The sequence below is a fragment of the Panthera uncia genome (genome assembly GCF_023721935.1).
Source record: "Panthera uncia isolate 11264 chromosome A3 unlocalized genomic scaffold, Puncia_PCG_1.0 HiC_scaffold_11, whole genome shotgun sequence".
Lineage (NCBI taxonomy): Eukaryota > Metazoa > Chordata > Mammalia > Carnivora > Felidae > Panthera > Panthera uncia.
Window position 1 is genome coordinate 72,341,351 of NW_026057578.1, and position 22,874 is coordinate 72,364,224.

Genomic DNA, 22,874 nt, shown 5'->3' on the forward strand with positions numbered 1-22,874 from the left:
TTACTAGAGAAAATATAAACGCCAACCTTTATAGGGAACTAATTTTTTCACCTAATGCTGTGATTTACCAGTAAATCAAGAAATAGCAGTAAAGGCCCCTTGTATATTAAAAAAAAAAAAAAAAAAAAAAAAGAACTAGGGAGGGGCTCCTGGGTGGCTCACTGAGTTCAGCATCTGGCTTGGGCTCAGGTCACGATCTCGCAGTGTTTGAGTTCAAGCCTCCTTTTGGGCTCTGTGCTAACAGCTCAGAGCCTGGAGTCCGCTTCAGATTCTGCATCTCCCTCTCTCTCTACCCCTCCCCTGCTCACTCACCATCTCTCTCTCTATCTCAAAAATAAATAAACATGAAACATTAAAAAAAAAAAAAAAAGAACTAGGGAAGCAGCCACCAAAAAGTCTTGAAACAGAAACAATTAGAAGTGGTTCCTATTGGGAAATCGAATTAGGGGTGGGAGAGGATGGAGCAGTAGACAATGGTTTTCATTATAAGCCCTATTATATTATTGTTTTTTTTCCCGTGTGTGATTATTGAGATAAAATGTTTAAAATAAGAAAAATTTTAATAAACCATGGGGAATGGCTTACAATCCATAGTGTCTGTACAGGCATAATAAAAACCTGATGTTTAAATTTCATCAGTTTCACAAATTCCAGGGTGGAGTTGGTTATTAGAGGCTATATAAGCCTCAACAGCAGAGGAGCATCCTGTAGAGGAGTAGGGGAGAGGGGGTGGGGGAGAAGGGAAAGAGACAGGGGAGGGAGAGGGAAAGGGAGGTGAGGGGGGAGGGAGAGAGAAGCTTATTGAAATATAAGATTTGACTCTCAGAGTAATTTTGAGTATGGTACAGTGTATTAATCATATTATTCTCTATCTAATGGTGTCCCAGCAACTGGAAACTTGAGCTAAAGCTCTGGGGAAAGATGGCTATTAATTAAAATTTTTTTCAATGTTTTTTTATTTTTGAGAGAGAGAGAGAAAGAGAGAGAGCACGAGCGCATGTACATGAGTTGGGGGAGGGGTAAAAAGAGACACACAGTATCCTAAGTGGGCTCCGGGAGAACTGTCAGCACAGAGCCCAACGTGGGGCTGGAAGCCATGAACAGCAAGATCATGACCTGGGACAAAGTCGGACACTTAACTGACTGAGCCACCCAGGTGCCCCAAGATACCTATTAATTTAGAAAAGGGTGAAATCTCTGGAGTCTCTGATGGTGTGAGATGTGCAAAACAGTGCTGCTGTATAGACATCTGGAGGTAGCAGGGAACACTGCTCTCTTCTCAGCAGGCTAGAAGCCCAGGCTGCATACGTACCAAGAAGGATCCTCCCGGGCACCCCTGGACTCCTTGCAGAAGCACGTGCAGTGCCTGTTGAGGTCTGAGAAAGAAATGAAGTCTTGCATTGCTGTGAGTGTAGGCCAAGCTAGAAAAACACTGTTTTCTTAATGTTGTCATAAGCCATGGTAGCCATGGCCATGTGTGGCCTATAAAAACATGTTCAGCACAACTGATTTTATAGCAAAAAGCATTAAGGGAGACAAACAGCATTATAGTGTGATTAAAGATACATTAAAAAAGGAAGCATAAATGTTATCATGGTAAATCTCAGCTATAATCCAACAATAAAATAGAGTTTTGAATGGACAGAGAGGCAAGGAAAAGCCCTTCTGGTTGCAGCATTATGGGGGAGCACACAGGGGGTAGATTGTACCATTGTTCCCTATTATGTGTTGCTCTGCATATGAAAGGGTTATGTTCACCACTGCATTGCTGTCAAGTTTAGCCTTATGACTTGCTTTGGTCTATGGGATATATGCAGAAGTGATGTATGCCCCACATCTGAGCAGAAGCTTTAAGAAGCATCCTGTGGTTTAGCCAGGAGCCAGTATGTCTCACATAGAGGTTGCTCCTTCAGTCCAGATCCTGGAATGAAGATCCTGGAACAGAGCTGTAGGCAATATGTGCAGTGATTGAGTAATAAACCTTTATTGTCATAAGCTACTGGGAGTTGGGTGGTTGTTTGTTCATAACCTAGTGAAAGCTAACTAATATATAACAATCTCCAAATCCTTTTGCTACCAACACCTAGAAAAACTAGTTGAATTGGAACAGACATAATTTTAAATGCATGTATAAACTCCTCCAGGACCTCTAAATAAAGGGATACTAAAACAAACTATAAGCATTTGAAATAATGCTGCAGCTATAAATAGCAATAAAAAAAAAGGAGAGAAATGCAACAAATTAACCTAAAAAGTCTAGGAAAGGGCATGGCTAATAAAGCAAGCAAGAAAAAGGGAAATATTAAAATTAAAAGCAGAAATGAACAAGTTGAGTGTAGAAAAGCAGAACACTAAATACATGTACCCAATGACTGTATTTATTCATTTAAAGCATTTTTAATTTCTTTTTTAACATTTATTTATTTTTGAGAGACAGAGAGTGAGTGGGGGAGGGGCAGAGAGAGAGGGAGGCACAGAATCTGAAGCAGGCTCCAGGCTCTGAGCTGTCAGCACAGAGCCCAATGTGGAGCTCGAACTCGCAAACTATGAGATCATGACCTGAGCCGAAGTCAGACACTTAACCAACTGAGCCACCCAGGCACCCTGTATTTATTTATTCATCTAAAAATTGTTTCTAGAATATACCCCCTCCCTATTGTGGTCCTTCTCTCTTACTATTAGGCTTGATTACAAACTATCATGGGCTTAATGTTCACTTTGAGAAAACTAATAAATTTTGGTACATTAATAAATAACATTTAGTAACAATAAATTAAGGTTACATATAGAAACAATTTAGATTCTGAACAAATATTTATGCTTCTTTTAAAATTAAACAGAATACATTCTCCAGCAAAAATTCTACATCTTGGCCATAGAATTGTCATGATCTAGGTCAGTGTTTTTCAGTTGAGGGTTGCAACCTAATGAATCGTGAAATTAGTTTAGTGGGTTGCAATTTACATTAAAAAATGGAAGGGAATAGAACTGAAAATATCAGAGTGCAATGCATGTAGTAAAGATAAGCACTGCTTCAGAAAACATTGGTTTGAGTTATATGCATGTGTGGGAGTTGTGCATTTCCCAGGTTGAAATCAAAATTTCAGGCGGGTTGGAGTCAAAACAGTCAGCAAAGTTTGAAAGCCACTGATTTAGGGCCCAGGAATCAAAAGTCATGGTAAAAATATTTCACAAGTGATAAAGCTTGGGCACAGCCCAGTCAGAATTAAAAGTTGGCTGCAGTGTCCAAACAAGGCTCCAGGGAACACTAGTAAGTCAGGCTTTCCCCTTTTGTTCCTGGATTGAGAGTCACAAGGGAAGGGTCAGAATGGCCAAGGCAGCAGTGGGCTTAGGGCAGTGGCTTTATGGGTAATTAGTTTTCTATTGCAATAACAAATAACCACAAACCTAGTGGCTTAAAATAACACAAATTTAGGGGCACCTGCGTGGTTCAGTCTGGTAAGCATCCAAATCTTGAATTCCACTTAGGCCATGATCTCCAGGTTTGCAAGATCGGGCCCTACGTCAGGCTCCATGCTGACAGCACAGAGCCTGCTTAAGATTCTCTCTCCTCTTGGGGTGCCTGGGTGGCTCAGTCGGTTGAGTGTCTGACTTCGGCTCAGGTCGTGATCTCGCGGTCTGTGAGTTCAAGCCCCGCGTCGGGCTGGAGCCTGCTTTGGATTCTATGTCTCCCTCTCTTTCAGCCCCTCCCCCACTCATGCTCTGTCTCTCTCTCTCCCTCTCTGTCAAAAATAAATAAACACTATGGGGCGCCTGGGTGGCTCAGTCGGTTGAGCGTCCGACTTCGGCTCAGGTCATGATCTCACAGCTTGTGAGTTCGAGCCCTGCGTAGGGCTCTGTGCTGACAGCTCAGAGCCTGGAGCCTGCTTCTGCTTCTGTGTCTCCCTCTCTCTCTGCTCCTAACCCACTCACATTCTGTCTCTGTCTGTCTCAAAAATAAATAAACATTAAAAAAAATTTTTTTTTTAAATAAACACTACAAAAAAAAAAAAAGATTTCTCTCTCCTCTCTGCCCCGACCCCAACCCCCCACTCTCTATCTCAAAATAAATGAATAAACACTTAAAAAAACAAAACACAAATTTATTATCTTACAGTTTTGTAGGTCAGCAATCAGGCTCAAGTCTCACTGACCTGAAATCCAGGCATCAATCAATACAGCCATATCCCTTTCTAGAGGCTCTAAGGGAGATTGTTTCCTTGCCTTTTTCATCTTCTAGAGGCTGCCCACATTTCTTGACTTGTGGCCTTCTTCCTCTATCTCCAAAATCATCAACATTGCATCTCTCTCTCACCCTTCTTCCATAGTCTCATCTTTCTCTGATAACAACTGGGAAAAAGTCCGATTTTAAAGATCCATATTATTAGATTGAGCTCACTGGATAATCTAGAATAATCCCCTTATTTCAAGACTTTTAATCACATTTGCAAATTCCTTCTTGCCGTGTTAGGTGACACTTTCACAGTTTCTGGAGGTGGAGGGAGTGGACATCTTTGGGGAGCATTATTCTGCCTACCACAATGGGTATGGATATGCTTCATCGTTTGAACAAACAGCAGAGCCACACCTGTGCAGTTTGCCTGAATGGAAGTGAGTACAGGTGGTCTGTGAAATGACCCCTTTGGATCTCTATGCAGTACTCCACGAGCGTGTTTTGAATGTTCACCCTACTACCTCAAAGAGGAGAGAGGAGGAAGTTTAAATTACACAAACCAATATAACTCAACCCACAGCTTTCATCTCTCCAGTATTTTCCTAGGAGGATTAACTGTCAAATGGGTTGACTCCTTCAGATCCATAAGAACTGAGAGAGAATTGTGCATAAACCTAAGAAAGATACCTGACCAAATACTCTTCCTTTGATCACATGTGGAAAATTTAAATGCACATATACATAAAATTACTTTATTATTTTTATATTAATGTTCATTGGTTATATAGTATGTATTTCATATGACAGCAAGTGGCAGCTAAAAAAATAAAGTAGTTCTAGAAATCCATTCCAATTTCTGTAATTCTAAAACACTGCATAATTCTGAAAGAAGTCTCTAGAACAACATTTCAGATTGGTACCCCACAAAATATAGTCATTAGCTTAAGATGTTTATACTCATATTTATTTACCCTGGCAAGGAGTAAAGTTCATTTTAAAAGCTAATGTTTTAAGTTCCTAAGATTTCAAAAATTTAAATGCACTTTACTAAAAGTAGGATTTTCAAAACAATCTTTGAAATGATCTATACATAATTACTCATAGAATATCATCCTGCTCAGCATTGCTCATTGAATGTTTACGCCAACTAACAAAATAGGAATGAACTCACTTTTGAGTCAGATAAGCCACAATATTCCAGGGAACTCTAACAAAGCATTTTGTGAATCAGAGTGAGGGTAAAGGAAATGTAAAGAAGTTTAAAAAATTCCACATCAGGTATCAACCGATGGCAATGGGAGCCTTTTACAAATGGACATGCCTGGGTGGAATATGAAAGGAAATTAATTTTGGGACATAACTCTATTATGCTGTTTCACTTAGTTATCTAAAAACATGGAAGGATGCTAATTTATGTAGCTTTTATATTTTTGGTGACTCATTTTTCTTCTAGTATAAAGGAGACTTTACACATATTTAGTAAGCTAGATTTTTCTTCCTTCTTATGAAGCTCATTGGCTCTTGCTACTCAGACAAAAGAAAAGGTTTTCATTGTTCTTCTACCTCAACCCTCAACTTCAGAGGCAAAATGTTTTCTAACTGGAAAGATGGAGTCTTTTTCAAAATGCATGTTGGCCTCTCAAGTTAATAGCCAGACATCTGCCCTTGGACCTGTTCTGTCCTGTCCATTCTTTCCTTTCTCAACCATCCTTGGCTCCCTATCTGTCTTGTGCTACTGCTACCTTAATAAGCCTCAAGAGCAAGATTTCTCAGGAAATAATCAGAAAGTCATTAGTCCCATACACCTGTCCAATCCTTTCAGAAGTAATTTTCTACCAAATGTAAAAGATTACAAATGATTAGCATCTACCTAACTGATGTTATTGTGCCAGTTATCTTTCTTTTTTTAATGGTTTTAAAATTTATTTTGAGAGAGAGTGTGGCAAGTGGGGGAGGGGCAGAGAGTGAGGGAGAGAGAATCCCAAGCAGGCTCCACACTATCAGCGCAAAGCCTGCTCAATGCAGGGCTGGAACTCACAAACTGTGAGATCACAACCTGAGCCAAAATCAAGAGCCAGATGCTTAACCTACTGAGCCACCCAGGCACCCCATGTGCTATTATATTTCTGTTGGCACAATGCCACAATCTCCCTCCTATAATCTATAATTGCAGGGGCTGGACGCCTATAACTCCATACCCCAAATCCTTCACCAACTGGCTTCCAGTCAGGTTTGGACCATGGCAGTTACTGATGGGAGAAAAGAATAAGCCATTCTTGTGTGGTACCAGTGGTAGAAGTATCTCAATGGTCAAGTGGTGCCCCTTCTGTGAAGGGTGGAATTCTGCACTGGCCATATGGTAACCTTCCAATAGCAAATGCAGCTGGAGGACTCCAGCCTGAGTAGTAGTAGCAACTTTCTCGTCTCTGGCCTTCTTTTCTCTCCCTCTATCCTCTAGCCCTTCCAGCACCTTTGTAACCATTTGCCAGAATTAAATTCCTTTTTGTTTGAACTATGTACAGTGGTTTCTGCTTTTCTGACTGGACTGATTGGACTGATTATATACCAAACTATTACCTAAACTACCAGAGCTTTGGGAAATCAAGATGTTTGTTTCTAAGTGAAAATAGTGTAACATTTCCCTGGAAACCACTCCTGTCCACAAACTGTTATCAGGTAAGTTTCACGCACTTCTTAGTTCTAAGCACCATGAAGCTATACCCAAAAGCAGTGGCTCATGGAGTTTGACAGTCTTGTTTTAACGGTACAAGTGAGATACCCAGTGTGTGATTTGGACACTCTGAATGGTGGCTATGGACAAGTGAAAGTCCTTGGCCAATGGGAATAGCTGATCTGCTGTTCAGAGATACTACAGACTGAGGTTTCAGGCTCTGGTAGTTCCTTGAAAATTCACTGAGAGTATTTCATGATTTGCAAATGGGGAGTGGAGAACAAAGTTGGTCAGGCAATAGAAAGGTTAGGTGTCTAACTGAAGTTGGAGTGGTGGTATAGGGGCTGTCCTACCTAGTTTTTCATCTGTTTGACAAATGTGTCCAGTAGGACCCTCTCAAAGTCTATTTCTAGACTTTGTTTCACAAATCAGGGATTTCGGATGAGAAACCCTAAAGGGATTAACCCTAAAAGTGTTAATAGGGTTAGATTTTTTCTGTGGTGGTTAAGGTCACATTGAAGGGGGTTCCTGTGGCTGCCCCAATTTCTGGACTCCCCAGATTCTCCACTTCAAGACCAGGTGATGCATTTATCTGGGTGAGTCTTTATTTAATTTTATTTAATGCCGCATCTTCCCATAAGATCTATTTTTGCTCATCACTATATCCTCAGGGCATAACAAAGTGCTACATACATTCATTCATTCAGTCCTTCATTCATTCAGTTAATATTAAATGCCTATTTTATTGCCAACACATCGACATAACAGTAACCTCTTCAAAAGCTTCAGAAGTTTATGGCAACAAATTTTGAACACTCTTAGGGTGATTTATTCTCTACAAAATCTCCCCTATGCATCCTTGAATGTCTAAACAGAAATTGCTGTTTCTATTTTTTCTTAATGTTTATTTTTGAGAGAGAGAGAGTGAGAGAGAGAGAGAGAAAACGAGTGGGGGGAGGGACAGAGAGAGGGAGACACAGAATCCAAAGCAGGCTCCAGGCTCTGAGCTGCCAGCATAGAGCTCATGAGGGGCTTGAACTCATGAACCGCAAGGTAGTGACCTGAGCCGAAATTGGACGATTGAGTGACTGAACCACCCGGGCACCCCCAGAAATTGCTGTTTCTAAATTGACTTATAGATATTCTGGAGTGTGATTTGCCTTTGTTATCCTAAATCTGCTGGCATGAGTCTTCTGTCTATATGCGATAGACCAGTGCTCCCAACCCCAATAAGTCTCAAACTTTAATAAACATGACATGTATGAAATGAGTAGGTGCTACTTTTGATAAGAAAATAGACAACAGGGACACCTGAGTGCCTCAGTCGGTTAAGTGACTGACTCTTGGTTTCAGCTCAGGTCATGATCACATGATTTGTGAGTTTGAGCCCCATGTGGGTCTCTACACTGATAGTGCGGAGCCTGCCTGGGGTCCTCCCTCTCTTCCTCTCTCTTTGCCCCTCCCCTATATGCTCTCTCTCTCTCTCTCTCTTAAAATAAATAAATAAACATTAAAAAAAAGAAAACAGACAACAAAAGAAGCTTCCATTTTGGTGAGAGGAATATAGAATACTTTATAAGTTTGGTAAAATGCTTGAAATAAGGTAAATATATAAAATTGAAATAACATTCATATGTACCAACAATACTCAGTTTAAAATATATAGTTAAAAAGGAATCCTGATTTACAACAGCAGCTGACATGAATTAATGAACTTTAATGAAAATTATATCACTAATATGAAAAAAACTAGAAGATTTTCCTGAAAGATATTAAGTACAGGAAAAGTGTTACTATATTTTAGAAGACTAATATTTTAATACTGTCACTTTTTCTACCAGTTAAATAATATACTTTAAATTATTAGGCAAAATCCCAATAAAAATATTTCTGGAAGAAATTGACAAAATAATTCTGAAAAAATCTTTTTTAATTTTCTAATTTTTTTTGGAGAGAGAGAGAGCACAAGTGCATGAGCAGGGAGAGACCAGAGTGGGAGAGAGAGGGAATCTTAAGTTGAGCATGGAGCCCGATATGTGGCTCGATCCCATAACCCTGGGATTATGACCTGAGCTGAAATCAAGAGTCAGGCGCTCAACTGACTGAGTCACCCAGGCTCCCCAATATAATTCTGAAATTTACCTGAAAGAAGAATCAGGCAAAAATAGCTAGTATTGTTAGCCATCATAAAAAAATGATTTTATACTACATTCATCTTTAAAATCAAGTAAGCATGCAAAAACAGATAAAAAGAATTGTATCATGTTTTATATTATTTCCTGTGTTCACATTATTATTTCGTTAACAAAATTTTTCCTAAGAAACAATGCAAACTTAAATTTTATATCATAAATTGTGAGTTGGTGAGGATCAAGGAAGTAAGATTATACTTTATCAAAATGTTAGTCTAATCTCAGTTATTGCTCTGAGTGAGGTGTAGCATCTCATTTCTGCTCCTTCCTGAAGAGTTTGTTACCTCTCTCATCTTTCTTAGAGGTAGCCTCCACCATCAGTCTCAACATCTTTATAGAAACTTGGGTCCTTAAGGAACCATGCAGTCCAATATTTCAATGCTTTAAATATCTGGATTCCAAGGGTGCCTGGGTGGCTCAGTCACTTAAGCGTCCAACTTTGGCTCAGGTCATGATCTCACCATTCGTTAGTTGGAGTCCTGGGTCGGGCTCTGTGTGAACAGCTCAGAGCCTGGAGCCTGCTTCAGATTCTGTGTCTCCCTCTCTCTGTCTGTGCCCTTCCCCCGCTCATGCTCGCTCTCTCTCTCTCTCTCTCTCAAAAATAAATAAACATTTAAACAAATTAAAAAATATATCTGGATTCCAGTTACAGATAATTTCATTTAAAATTAGCTTTTGGTTTTTTATATTTAGGCAGCTACCATTATTCTCAACTGCTAAAGATTATGACTTGAATGATGAATTAATTTATTAAATGATGAAGCTTTAGCTTCAAATGAATGGTTGTTCCAACCTCTCTAAAAATAGTACTTTGCAATCTGTTAATTAAAAGATAATTCACTGAAATAATCCCTTGATCCTATTAGGTCATTTGAAACCATAACACTTTTCAAATATACGTTCAAATTACTCCTACGGAAATACAAAAAGCAATACAAGGCAGTACTGCTACAATAACAACGTAATCACCAAATCTTAAAATTTTAATAACAATGGAGCTAGATGTGGAGACTGCCCGTAAAACTGGTGTATACCGGTGCACATTTTTAGCAAGTTTAAAGTGTAATTACGGTAATGGATTCAGTGAAATGGTTTCATCTTTGAAAAGGAATTCAATGATATGGCTGCAATTTCCATACTAAAGTGCCAATTCTATTCTTAAGTTCTCATTAAATTTTTTTTTTTGCCAACTCTTCTTGATTATTTTTTTACCCATGTCCAGTTTATTGATATAATTATCCATCATTATACATGTCATATCCTTGTTCATGTCAGTATTTGAACCAAATCGCTTTATTTAAAGAAACTAACAAAAATTCACAAGGTTTGGATGTGAAATTACAAAGACACCTAATGGCAGAGCTAAAAGCATGTAGACAAAAGACAGCAACAATAGCAAAATGCGAGTGAAAGGAAAAACAGATACTTCTCAGAATGGCAAAGATGTCTCAGACAGGAGAAAAGTATTAAAGTGAGTTTTTAAAATGCAAGCATAAATGATGAGACTGATATTGATTTTGAGTTGTCAAAATATTGGCAAGTGAAATTTATTTATGCGTAATAAGGAAATGTGGTGAAAACATTTTGGGTTCTTAATGTATCCATACTGATTACATTTCATATTTGAAGCGGCATTGTCCATTATGGTAGCCACTAGCCACATGCGGCTACTTCAATTTAAATTAATTACAATTAAATAAAAATAAAAATTCAGTTTCTCATCAGCACTGGCCACATTTCAAGTCCTCAGAGCCACAGTGGACACATAGCTACATTGCACACACAGAAATAGAACACTTCCATTATGCCAGAAAGTTCTGTCAAACAATGTTGTGATCCATGATGAGAAGAGTCGTAATGAAGCTTTATCAATATTACTCATCTGGAAGTTTACCACAACTACTTTTTTATTATCCAAGCCATGACTTACTTACAGAGACAGGTTATACAACCAGATAAAATTTGAGTCAAATTCTTTATTGCTTTCCACCCTCAACCAAGAAAGACTTCCTTGGAATATTATTATTACCTACCAGAACCTAAGAAATGCAATAGCTTCTTGTGAAAACTATATAGGCAGCAACTTTTGACTTGGTATAACATTTCAGATGCTGAATCACTAGGTATAATTTTATTCTTTCCATGACTGAGCAGAACAGCTGAGAAAAACAAAGGATTTTGTCTGCTTTATGTAATAGTATAACCCATAGCACACTCAGACAGAGATAATCTTTTATAATGGGTTTGGCAGGCATTTCCTTAACATGCTGGGGTGGGGAAAATAAACTTTATTATAGCTCTCTAAGGTTCTGAGTTGTAAAAGTGTCTCTACTGTAATATAAGCATTTCTTTATTTTCATTTTTAAAATTTAAAAATAGCTTTGTTTCCATAACTGCCTTAGGAAAATAGTAATAATAAAACAGATAAAAATCATTATATATTTATTCTGTAACATAAAACACAGAAAATGATTGGATGTTATCCCATTCTTTTATGAGCTAAATATAGCTCTAACACTACAATCCAATAAAGGTATGACACACCAAACATTTACAGACAAAACCTACTTATGAATATTAGACATAAAAAACTGACAATATAAGGAAACATTAATAAAATAACTACATAAATTGATTCAATAAAAGAAATCATATGATCCTCTCAGTAGATGCTGAAAAGCCACTGGATGAAATCAACACCCATTTATAGTCTTTTATTATTATTATTATTATTATTAATTCTATTTTTGAGAGAGAAAAAGCATGAGTGGGAGAAAGGGCAGAGGAAGAGGGAGAGAGAGGATCTTAAGTAGGCTTCATACCCAGTGTGGAGCCCAATGCGGGGCTCAATCTCACAAACGTGAGATCATAACTTGAGCCGAAATCAGGCACTCCAACACTCATTTATACTCTTAATAAAAATACATTATTGTATAAAATTAAAATAAACACAAGTATCTATTCCGAATAAAAACTCAATTACACATAGTAAAGCTATATTATCATTACTATTAAATTTTTTATATTTTTATATCATTTTCAGCCAATATAATGAAGCATGAAATAGAAATAACAGAAATAAATGGTGGAAAGAAAAATACAAGAATTTTATGATATTTTTCAGGTTACATAATTGTATAGCAAGAAAATTAGGAAGAACTAACTCATAGCTATTTTTAATAAAAGAATACAGAAATTAAACATTTAATCTGCAAAAATCAGTATATTTCTGTAAAATCACCAAAATCCAGTTAGAATGTATATAAAATATCTCCCCAAGTAAAATTCTGAATGAGTGATATGCATGATCTTTATAAGGAAAACTGCAATCCTTACTAAGATATGTAAATGGAGACCTCAATAGTGACAAAAACACATTCTTTCATGAGAAAAATAAGTATCATAAAAATCTTGATTTTTTTCCAAATTAACTTATAGGTTTGATGCAATTCCAATTATGACATTATTCCTGGAGGCCTTAAGAATGAGAATAACATTTACAGAGAAAAAAAGAAAACAAAAGATGTTTTATCTGATAATAAAATGCATCACATAATAAACCATGTTACTATCAGATAATTAAGTACATTACTATAGTTTAAAACAATGCCTCTGAGTAATCTTCCCTGACCCCTGACCTCCTCAATACTAATAGGAAACCAAGTTTTCTAAGATCTCTGGGTCATCCTGGAGCTGGGTCTTGGTAGGTGACATTTCTTCCTCTCCTTTTTCCTTTTCCTGTGGTCTGCCACCTGGTGGTCTGAATCAGTAACTTGGTTTCCACTGCTGCAGGATATCTAGGGTTGGCTCTTGCTACTCCTTTCGTTTACACATTTTCTGCTTAGCCACGGAATTAGAGGTGAGTGCCTGGGTCAAAGGGCACTAAATGACATCTTCCAGTGTTATTTAAAAGCATTCCTATGTGAAATGACATGGTGTCTGAGTTTGCTAAGAATGTTAATTACTATTGAAGCATGGTGCTCCTTTTGTGTGTATTCGCAAATTTGTACAATAAAAAGTTAAAACTAGAAACCAAACAAAGAACCACTGCTCTCACAAATATAAATGGCTGGTTAATATATAAAAGAATCCTCCATCTCATTAACAATAAAACGGGCAAGGGTGCCTGGGTGGCTCAGTTGCGGTTGAGCCTCTGGCTCGTGATTTTGGCTCAGTTGTGATCTCAAGGTTCATGGGATTGAGCCCCACGTCGAGCTCTGTGCTGACAGCATAGATCCTGCTTGGAATTTCTCTCTCTCCCTCTCTCTCTTCCCTTCCCCTGCTCATGCTCTCTATTTCTCTCTCAAAATAATAAAGAAACATTTTTTAAAATTAGGCAAATTAAAACAAGTAAATACTTTTTACCTTTCAGATTAAAAACACTAAAACACTAACAGTTTTTAGTGTGGAAAAATAAATACATAATCTTTTGGTGACAGTATCAGTTGATACTGTCTTTTGCAGGGCAATTTGGTAGTACTGATGGAAAATTTTAATGTTCCAAAAATGTTTCATACCATTACACCTGGAATTCCACTCCTCTTTTATGAAACTACTCTGGCATTCTTATGCAGAAATAATGTACACTAATGTTCATTGTAGCATTGTTTATAAGAGTAAAATATTGGACATGAGCATAAACAAGATACTCATTAAATAGAGGCATATCTATATAATGGAATACTATGCATCCACTTAAAAGAACAATCTATTGTACTAATATTGAAAGATACCCTTGGAAAATGAAGTAAAAGATGCTGTGTAAATGGGAATGGTCTCATTTTGGTTGAACAAGATAATAATATGTGTTAAAATGTGCATTTAAAAAATCTGGGGGTGCCTGGGTGGCTCAGTTGGTTAAGTGTCTGACTTTGGCTCAGGTCATGATCTTGTGGTTTGTGGGTTCCATCCCCATGTTGGGCTCTGTGCTGACAGCTCAGAGCCCGGAGCCTGCTTTGGATTCTGTGTCTCCCTCTCTCTCTGACCCTTCTCCGCTTGCACTCTCTCTCTCTCTCTCAAAAATGAATGAACATTAAAAAAAAACCTTTTTTTAATCTGGAGACCAATGACCACACAATTACAGTGGTTTTCTTTAGGTGGTAGGAAAAATAGGAGACTTTCACTTTCTTCATTGTATAGTTCTATAATGTTTGAGCCTTTTTCAGGGCACATATATTACTTTTCCAACAGAAAAAGCAATAGACAAATTATTAAATAAGTAAAAGAGTGTTTACCTGCCAAACTTAAAGAATGTTCCATTATTATGCCCAATTCTCTACTGCCTCCCACATCAGCAAAGTTCCCAGATAGGATGGTTCTACTTATTCTGAAGATGGAAGAGGCTTTTATTACTCTTTTTTGTTTGAGAGTCTTGATCTCAATGTCCTTGGCTGCAAATAGGACTCTCAAAATTGTCTTTACTGTTCCTCCCAGAATATTCTAAAAGGTATTAGAGAGTAAACAGGATGCTCAGTGCCCTCCTTAAAGTGAGAAAAGACCAAACTATCAAGTTTATAAAACTCAAACTAGAGGTTTCCACAGTGAGTGAACAAGATGATCCACTGGCACCCAGGAGAAAGTATTAGAATTCATCCTATATATTTTTATCTCACCCTTTGGTTATTTCAATTTTTTTCAAGTTTTGTTTTTTAAATTATATATTATATAATTGTTCATACTCATATATGTATATGTACATGTATGTAGTTCATTAGTAAATATATATTTATATATTAAGGGGGCATATTTAGACATTTTTTACTGATGTACTATCTGGTCAAAAAAATTTAGAAGCCATTCACCTAGGCTGCAGCTGCTTTTAAGAGAATGAAAAACACATATAAGTCACATAAAAACATGTTCTATGGAATTAGTCATCCTCCGCAAAGCCAGTAATAGTTAGAAGAAACCAAAACAGAAAAATAGATGAGAAAACACATGGAAGACAAATGCAAGGGTCAGCTTAGTAGGTAATAAAAGGTAGAAGGAAAGAGAAGAAGGAAAAACACATAGGAAAATTATCTACACACATACAAATGAAACAGTGAAAAAAACCCCATAATGAATAAAGAAAGGGAGGTGAAATAAAAAGCCACAAAAAGACCCTGAAAATTTAGAGATAAAATGAAAAGAAGCGAACTATCATGCCCTTGGAATTTAGAATGTACCACATCCATAGTTCTTTATTCTCAGTGTTGAGCACAGGGGTTGGTACATAGTATGCACTCAATAAATAAAGGATTTGAATCTATGCCATTTTATACCAAATGAATGTTTTTAGCCATGATTTGAAAAAAAGTCCTTGTATTTTTGTTATTTATTTGCTGCCTTTTTAAAAGTAGGCTTCATGCCCAGTGTAGAACCCAATGTGGGGCTGGAACTCATGACCATGAGATCAAGACTTGAGCTGAGATCAAGAGTTGGACACTCAACCAACTGAGACATCCAGGACTCCCTCTTTGCTATTTTAAATCAGGATGCTGAATATTTTATAGATTATAAGGAATAGAAAACAAATGACATTGGAAAGAGAATGAAAAATCTGTGATGCTACACCTGCAAATATAATAAAAATCTAAGGATTCACTGGAGAATTTGAAGATATGGTGGGTAATTATTTATTTGCCAAACCATGGAAACTTCCTCCATCCCTTTGCTGTTACATAGACCAAATAATCAAGAAAAGATATTTGCAAAGAACCTACAATTTAGAACTTCTAAAAAGTCTTTCTATAGCCAGGATAAAAGCAATTTGTAGGATTAAAGCAGTGACCTTTTTTCCCCCCTCTCTTTACTTGAAAGCTGAAATAGTACCATTTGGAGTAGCAATTAGGTAGTTCATTAGTGATGTTTTAGATGTTCGATAAATTACATGTGAAGATGACACTTCTATTGCATCGATACTTTTATGAATATTGCTAATAATAACTTAAAACCACTTGATCTGCACTGCAAGCATGTTTTGTTAATTTTTTTTTTAATTTTTTTTTCGACGTTTTTTATTTATTTTTGGGACAGAGAGAGACAGAGCATGAACGGGGGAGGGGCAGAGAGAGAGGGAGACACAGAATCGGAAACAGGCTCCAGGCTCCGAGCCATCAGCCCAGAGCCTGACGCGGGGCTCGAACTCACGGACCGCGAGATCGTGACCTGGCTGAAGTCGGACGCTTAACCGACTGCGCCACCCAGGCGCCCCGTTAATATTTTTTTTAAAAACCTGCAAAACACTGCTCTGCCAGTAGTCATACCTATTCTCTTACTCTCAGGGGCAGAAAAAAACCATGGATTACTCTTAGGCAAATATGAGGCACTATGTATGCAGATTATCATCCACATATTCATCTAATATTCACTGTGGGTCTTTTACTGCCAAGCATTGTGTTGGTGTGGGAGATGCATTTGTGAGATTAAAGAGTCTGCTTCCTCCAGAATTCACAATCATTTCTCTGGTCATAGTCTGATTGGATTAGCAATCACCAATGCATCTGAGATATATTTTTGCATGTGTGTGGATGTGTGGACTCATGGATGTAAAACAATAATAAAAAGGGTAAGAATTACTTAGCATTTAACCATTATTATTGCAGAATTCACAATACTTTCACTTTAAAAAAACCTTCATAGGTATAGATGTCTTTAAAAACTGCATACTGTGTGATTTAGCAATTCTTGTAGAAATTCATCTTCACAAAATGATAAAGATTAGGTGCAAAGCCTTAGTTACAAGGATGCTCACTGGAGAATTATTTTTTAGTGTAAGAAACAGCCTAGATCAATATGGGATTGTTGAAATAAACTGTGTTATGTTTACACAGTGGGAAAGCAATAAATATCAACTGAATTGTTTGTGACTCATATGTTGATATCCTAACCCCTAAGGTGATATATTAGGAGGTGGGACCTTTGGCAGGTGATTAGGTCATGAGGGTGGAGCCCTCATGAATGGGATTAGTTCTCTTATAAAAGGGATCCAAAGAGAGCTCCCTTTTTTCCACCTGTGAGGGACCATCACGAAGACAAGTTATCTATATAAAACAAGAAGTGGGCTTTCACCAAACACACCAAATCTGCTGACTCTTTGATTTTGGATTTCCCAGCCTCAGGACCTGTGAAAAATAAATTTCTGTTGTTTATAAGCTACCTAATCTTTGGTGTTCTGTGATAGTCCAAGCTAAGACACTAGATAACATTAAGAAGAATCATGCAGAAATATTTTCATTGGTATGGGAAAGTTTCTGTGATATATTATAATGAGAAAGTTGGAAGGTACCTTGTTGCTTAAGTATCAAGTACAGGGAAGTGTAAACCCTGACTTTGCTCCAACTCTGGGCAAGAAATTTGACCTCCAAAAGTATCAGTTTTCCCACCTGTTGTGGGTCGAATTGTGTCTTTCCCAAATTCCTATCTCCTAACCCCCTACCTAAGAATTTGACTGTATTTGGAGACAGGACCTTTAAATGGGTTAATTTAAAATGAGGTCACTGGCAGGGGGCCCTAATCCAGTATGATTACAGAGGGAAAGAAAAACCTTTTCCTCTACCCTCTTCGGTTTAGTAGCTGAGCAAATTAAATTGACAAAATAACAGGAGAGGAGGCATCCAATTTTATCAATACTTAACTTTTAAGTATGTGCATTGTATGTGCATGGTGGCTTCACAAAAAAGAAGTGAAAAAAGCCAAAGAGGCAACAGACTTGGAGGCTTATATACCTTTTTAACAAAAGGTGATAAATTGTGGAGAAGTGACTAGACAAAGGAAAGAGGGTTGGGGCTTCTAGAGTGCATTACTTGTGCAAAAGTGACTGGGAAATATGTGCGGGGGATGAAGATTTCTTAATGTAAGACAAGGGTTATTTTTGTAAAGTCTGTTTGTGCAAAGTCATCTCAGAGTTGACTCCTCATCTCTAGCGACAAGAATCCTCTCCTCACCTCTCCTCTTACTGGTATGGGGAGAGTACCTTTCTCAGGGCAAATTTATGCCCTGCTTTGCAGATGGTGAGAGAGCAGAGAGTTCTCACTTGCCTTTAGCTCAAAATAATCAGTATCCTGAAAGTGCCACATTTTGGGATACTATATTCAGGCTCCCCTTCAACTGATGCCCTTATAAGAAAAGGAAAGTTTGGTACAGACGGTAAAGAGGGAAGACCATGTGGACACAACAAGAAGGCAGCATCTAGGACACAACGCGAGAGGACTTAGGAAGAAAGCAACCCTGCTGACACCTTGATCTCAGACTTCCAGTCTCCAGAACTGCAAGAAAATAAAATTCTGTCATCTAAGCCACCTAGTCTGTGGCACTTTGTTGCAGCAATCCTAGCAGTCCTACAAGATGGGGAAAATCTTAGTAACATCTTTACTTACCTTTCAAGGTTGCACTGAGTCAAATAGATGTAAATCCCTTTGTAAACTACAAAGCACTACACAAATGTTTCTAGTTGTTACATCGTTCCTGAAAAACCTGGGGGAACGCAGTCATGTTAAGACTGGACTTTTTAACCACTTTGTAAGGCAGAGGCTCAGTTCCCATAGAGGATGGAAAGAAGCAGATTTCAGCAGAACTGTAGCAAAGAACACAAATGACTTGGCAGTGAAAGGAGAAAGGCAAAATAAAGAGAATTGTTTCTCACCCGCCCCCCACCCCCGTTGCAAGTGGTTAAAAAAAGAAAAAGACCATACATAACGAGAATAGCTAATATGTACAGAGAATTTACTAACTACCAAGCATCCCAAGGTCCCAAGGGCTTTTTATTGTTATTTTTTAGAGAAAGGGAGAGAGCACGAGCAGGGGAGAGGTGCAGAGGGAGAAGGAGATAGAATCCCAAGCAAGCTCCACACTCAGCACGGAGCACAATGCAGGGCTTGATCCCAACTCTGGGATCGTGACTTGAGCCAAAATCAAGAGTTGGACATTCAACCAACTGAGCCACCCAGGCGTCCCCCAAGTGCTTTTTATATGTGTTCCACAATTAAACCCCTATCACCCCTCAGGTACAAGTACTGTAGATGCATGTATATATGTGTATGTTTATTGTGGGGGAGGTTGTATACATATGTCTGTGTGTGTGTGAGGAGTGTACATATATATGTGTGTATGTGTTATCTATTTTGGTCTCTTTTCCTACAACACGTCTTCAGCATGAAAATCTGTTCATATGTAGTAGATAAAAAGTAATAAAACTGCCAAAATAAAAAGTTGTGATTTTTCAAGAGATGACTATGCTTTGCACTACTATGAAGCATGAAAAACACTACCTGACTGAACACAGTGACCTATGGTAAAATGCACAACACACAACAAATATCCACATTGTTTTCTTCTTTTTTAGAAGTATTTATTTGTTTGTTTGTTTGTTTAGAGAGTGAGTGAGCAGGGGAGGGGCAGAGCAATAGGGAGAGAGAGAATCCCAAGCAGGCTCTGCACTGTCAATGCAGAGCCCAATGCGGGGCTAAAACTCACAAATCGTGAAATCATGGCCTGAGCCAAAATCAAGAATTGGAGGCTTAACTGAGCCACCCAGGCTCCCCACCCTCCCTCCCCCCCCACCCCACCACATCATCTTCTAATTCATGCTCCAGTGCATCCACATGGGTTGCCCTGAGTATGTGCACTGTTCTTTTGAGTTTGTGTTATTTCACGATGAACATATTGAACATATTTTGTTAAACTGTATAAGCATACTGGCTTTAAGAATCCCAACTAGTGAATGAAATGAAAAGCCTTACGTTATGAAGGGAAAGTTGAAATAATAAAATGTTTTGAAATAAAGGAGAGAAATTGAAGGCCTGAAGAAATTCAGCCCACCCACCTTCAGGAATAATGCTAAGAAAATAAACGAAAGGAGAGCTTGTGCATCCCAGTTATTGTCTGCTTCTAGTGAAATGGGAGAGCACTGGGAAGAGACTGAAGATGAAGACTCTAATGCTAAGTAATGCCAAGTGCAGTTGAATAGCACTCTGTGGCCTCTAGGCTCATTAGAAACCATACAAGCAGCTTCTTTATGAAAAGAGAGAATTGGCAGAACAAAAGTGGGATTTCTATTTTAAGCTGGTTTAGAAAACAGAAAAAGAGAATAATAAACACCACAGAAATCCTTGTCTGGTGTCACAATGGTTTAGCCTAAGAATGATGATATCCTTCTTTCCTTTTTCCTCTACTCAGTAGTTAAAAAAACAACACTCTATCACACCCATTTCCAGCAAGTGGTGTTTGGAACATGGCTATCCACTTAGGAAAATAATTAACTTATAACCTCCCATTTAAAGTCTACAAGGAAAATACAAAACTTCTATACAGCAAAACGCACAATGAACTAAATGAAAAGACAAATGACAAACATGTCATTGCAACATGTGTCAAAGGGTATAAAAAGCTCTTATAGATCAATAATAGATAAAAAAGAAATCCCAATAAGAAATGGTCAAAGGATATGTAAATATAATCCAGGAACAAATGCAAAGGCTAATCAATGTCAAACAATGCTCAATTTCAAATTTAAAAATGGAAATTAAAATTATGTTTTGTTTTTAACCTAGTAGATTGGCAAAGACATTTTTCAAAAAGATTAAAAAAAATTTTTTTAAATGTTTATTTATTTTTGAGAGAGAGAGCGAGAGTGCATGAGCAGGGGAGGGACAGAGAGAGAGGGAGACACAGAATCCGAAGCAGGCTCCAGGCTCTGAGCTGTCAGCAGAGCCCGATGTGAGGCTCAAACTCACAAACAGTGAGATCGTGACCTGGGCCGAAGTCGGACGCTTAACCGACTGAGCCACCCAGGCGCCCCTTTCAAAAAGATTTTAAAAGAAGTTCAGTAATTTTCCATTTGGGAATTTACTCAAAGGAAATAATGAGACTTGGGTTCAAAAATTGGTGTTCATTACAGACTGTTTATGAATTTAAAAAATTGAAGTAATTTAATCTAGCAATTGAAGATTAGTCAAATAAATCAAGACATATATACTTTGATTTAGCAATTCTTCTGGAATTTATTCCTTAGAATAGTCAATAAAATCAACCATTCTTAGTGACACAAATATATTTATTTCAGCAGTTTGTAAGGAAAAAATGGTAGAGTACACCCAAACAGGGAGGGAAAAAAAGAAAAAGACTGCAGAGTAATCATCACATCTCTGCATTCACTAAGATATTGTGTGTGTATATATACACAAGCTAAAAATAATGAAATGGTAGTTTATAGAATACTTTGCAGCTGCAAAGAAAGGAGTTCTGTATTTTTATATGAAAAGTGACCTCATAGTGAAAAAAAGTTCCATGACTGTACATATAATATAATCCCTTTTATGTAAATATATCGTTAAAAAGAAAGCCACAGGCCCCAAATGGTGTCACTTAGGTTAAGTCCCAAGTCAGTAAACCAAGACTTAAACTGTAGTTTCAGCTCCTTAGAAATGTAACCTCTAACTAGTTAACATGGGAATTTCTTGGTCAGCATTAGGAAATTTACTGATACATCTTTTCTGTTCCACTTAGGAGGGTGACCTTGCCTCAAACAATGGATTCTTTGCTAACAATTTCCATTTTTTCCACTCTCTACCTTAAAAATCTTTAATTTCCTGTAGACCTTTGGAGCTCTCTTCTACTTGACATATAGGATGCTGCCTGATTCATGAACTGATATAGCTAATTAGATCTTGAAATTTTACTGCAACAATATATAAGGTTGTCTGAAGATATTTTGGGACGCCAAGCACTTTGGCAATGATCTTTGAAGACCCATTCCATAATGGACCCTAATTTAAAATTTGAGTTGGTGTTATCTGACATAAAATTTTGTTATGCAGGACACCTGGGTGGCTCAGTCATTAAGCGTGGGATTTCAGCTCAGATCATGATCTCAGGGTTCCTGAATTCCGCCCCATCTCGCTCTCTGCTGGGAGCACAGAGCCACTTGAAATCCTCTGTCCCTCTTCCTCTGCCCCTCCCCTGCTCACACTCTCTCTCAATGATGAGAAAACATTTTTAAAAAAATGCTTATGTAAACATTTATTTAAATGAATATTAACTTCCATTTTGCCCTTGAAAATCTCCTAATTCTAGTGTTTTCTATGTACGCATGAAAGGTTAAAGACCCACTTGGAGCCCTGAGCTCCAGATAGAGCCAGAGCTACATTGTTTATCTTTGTATTTTCAAACCCTTTAATTACAAACGCTTCTGGCCCAGTGGGTTTGAATATCGTTGGCACTGAGGTGCTAAGTATACAACGGCGAACCGAAGCCTTTGAAGGCCTTACCGAGAGAAGACTAGCCACTGCGCGTACGCCACTGCACCATTTCTAAGCGTGAGCCCCCACGCACTTCTAGGAAAAGAGAATGTAGAGATTCCTGCTATGGCCTCCAGCCAATGGCTACACTTTTGCTCTCAGCCCTAGCAACTCCGGGCCAATAGGCGGAAGGCTATCTTTTGATCCAGTACTGTCCTTTCCCAGCCAATCGAAAACGTTGTTCAAATGGCCCTTTCCGAGAGGAGCAGGCTCCAGGGAAGCTGGCTTCACTTCCGGGAGGCAGTCCGGGGCGGCTGCGCGTGTTGCCATAGCGACCATTTTACGTTAACTGGTTTGTGGGTTTCGTCCAGGTAGCGGAGCGATTGCGGAACAACTCTTTCTTCTCCCATTCTGTCTCGGCCCGCTGCGGCCCTAGGGCCTTAGCAGGCTCCGGCGGTCTGGCCTAGGGTTCCACGGCGTCCCACGAAGCGGGATGGCTGCGGAAGAAGAGGATGAGGTGGAATGGGTGGTGGAGAGCATCGCTGGGTTCCTGCGAGGCCCGGACTGGTCCATCCCCATATTGGACTTTGTGGAGCAGAAATGTGAAGGTAAAACCCAGA

At 38.3% G+C, this 22,874-nt stretch overlaps 1 protein-coding gene and 1 long non-coding RNA gene across 3 annotated transcripts in view; one reads left to right on the forward strand and one right to left on the reverse strand.

The window, feature by feature from the left end:
- Positions 1-519: 519 nt before the first annotated feature.
- On the reverse strand, positions 520-22,507 carry LOC125937008 (uncharacterized). The gene is made up of 3 exons (XR_007462197.1): positions 22,285-22,507; positions 4,155-4,350; positions 520-1,376 (listed from the first exon to the last, which is right to left on the reverse strand). It is a non-coding gene; the product is annotated as an uncharacterized LOC125937008 (long non-coding RNA).
- A 107-nt stretch (positions 22,508-22,614) lies between these two features.
- The window catches only part of CFAP36 (cilia and flagella associated protein 36), a 30,165-nt gene continuing 29,905 nt past the window's right edge, over positions 22,615-22,874 (forward strand). For both annotated transcript variants that reach the window (XM_049651496.1, XM_049651497.1), the window contains exon 1: positions 22,615-22,862. In XM_049651496.1, the coding sequence (XP_049507453.1) occupies positions 22,748-22,862 (115 nt within the window). In that variant the 5' untranslated portion in view covers positions 22,615-22,747. The remainder of the gene's footprint in view (positions 22,863-22,874) is intronic.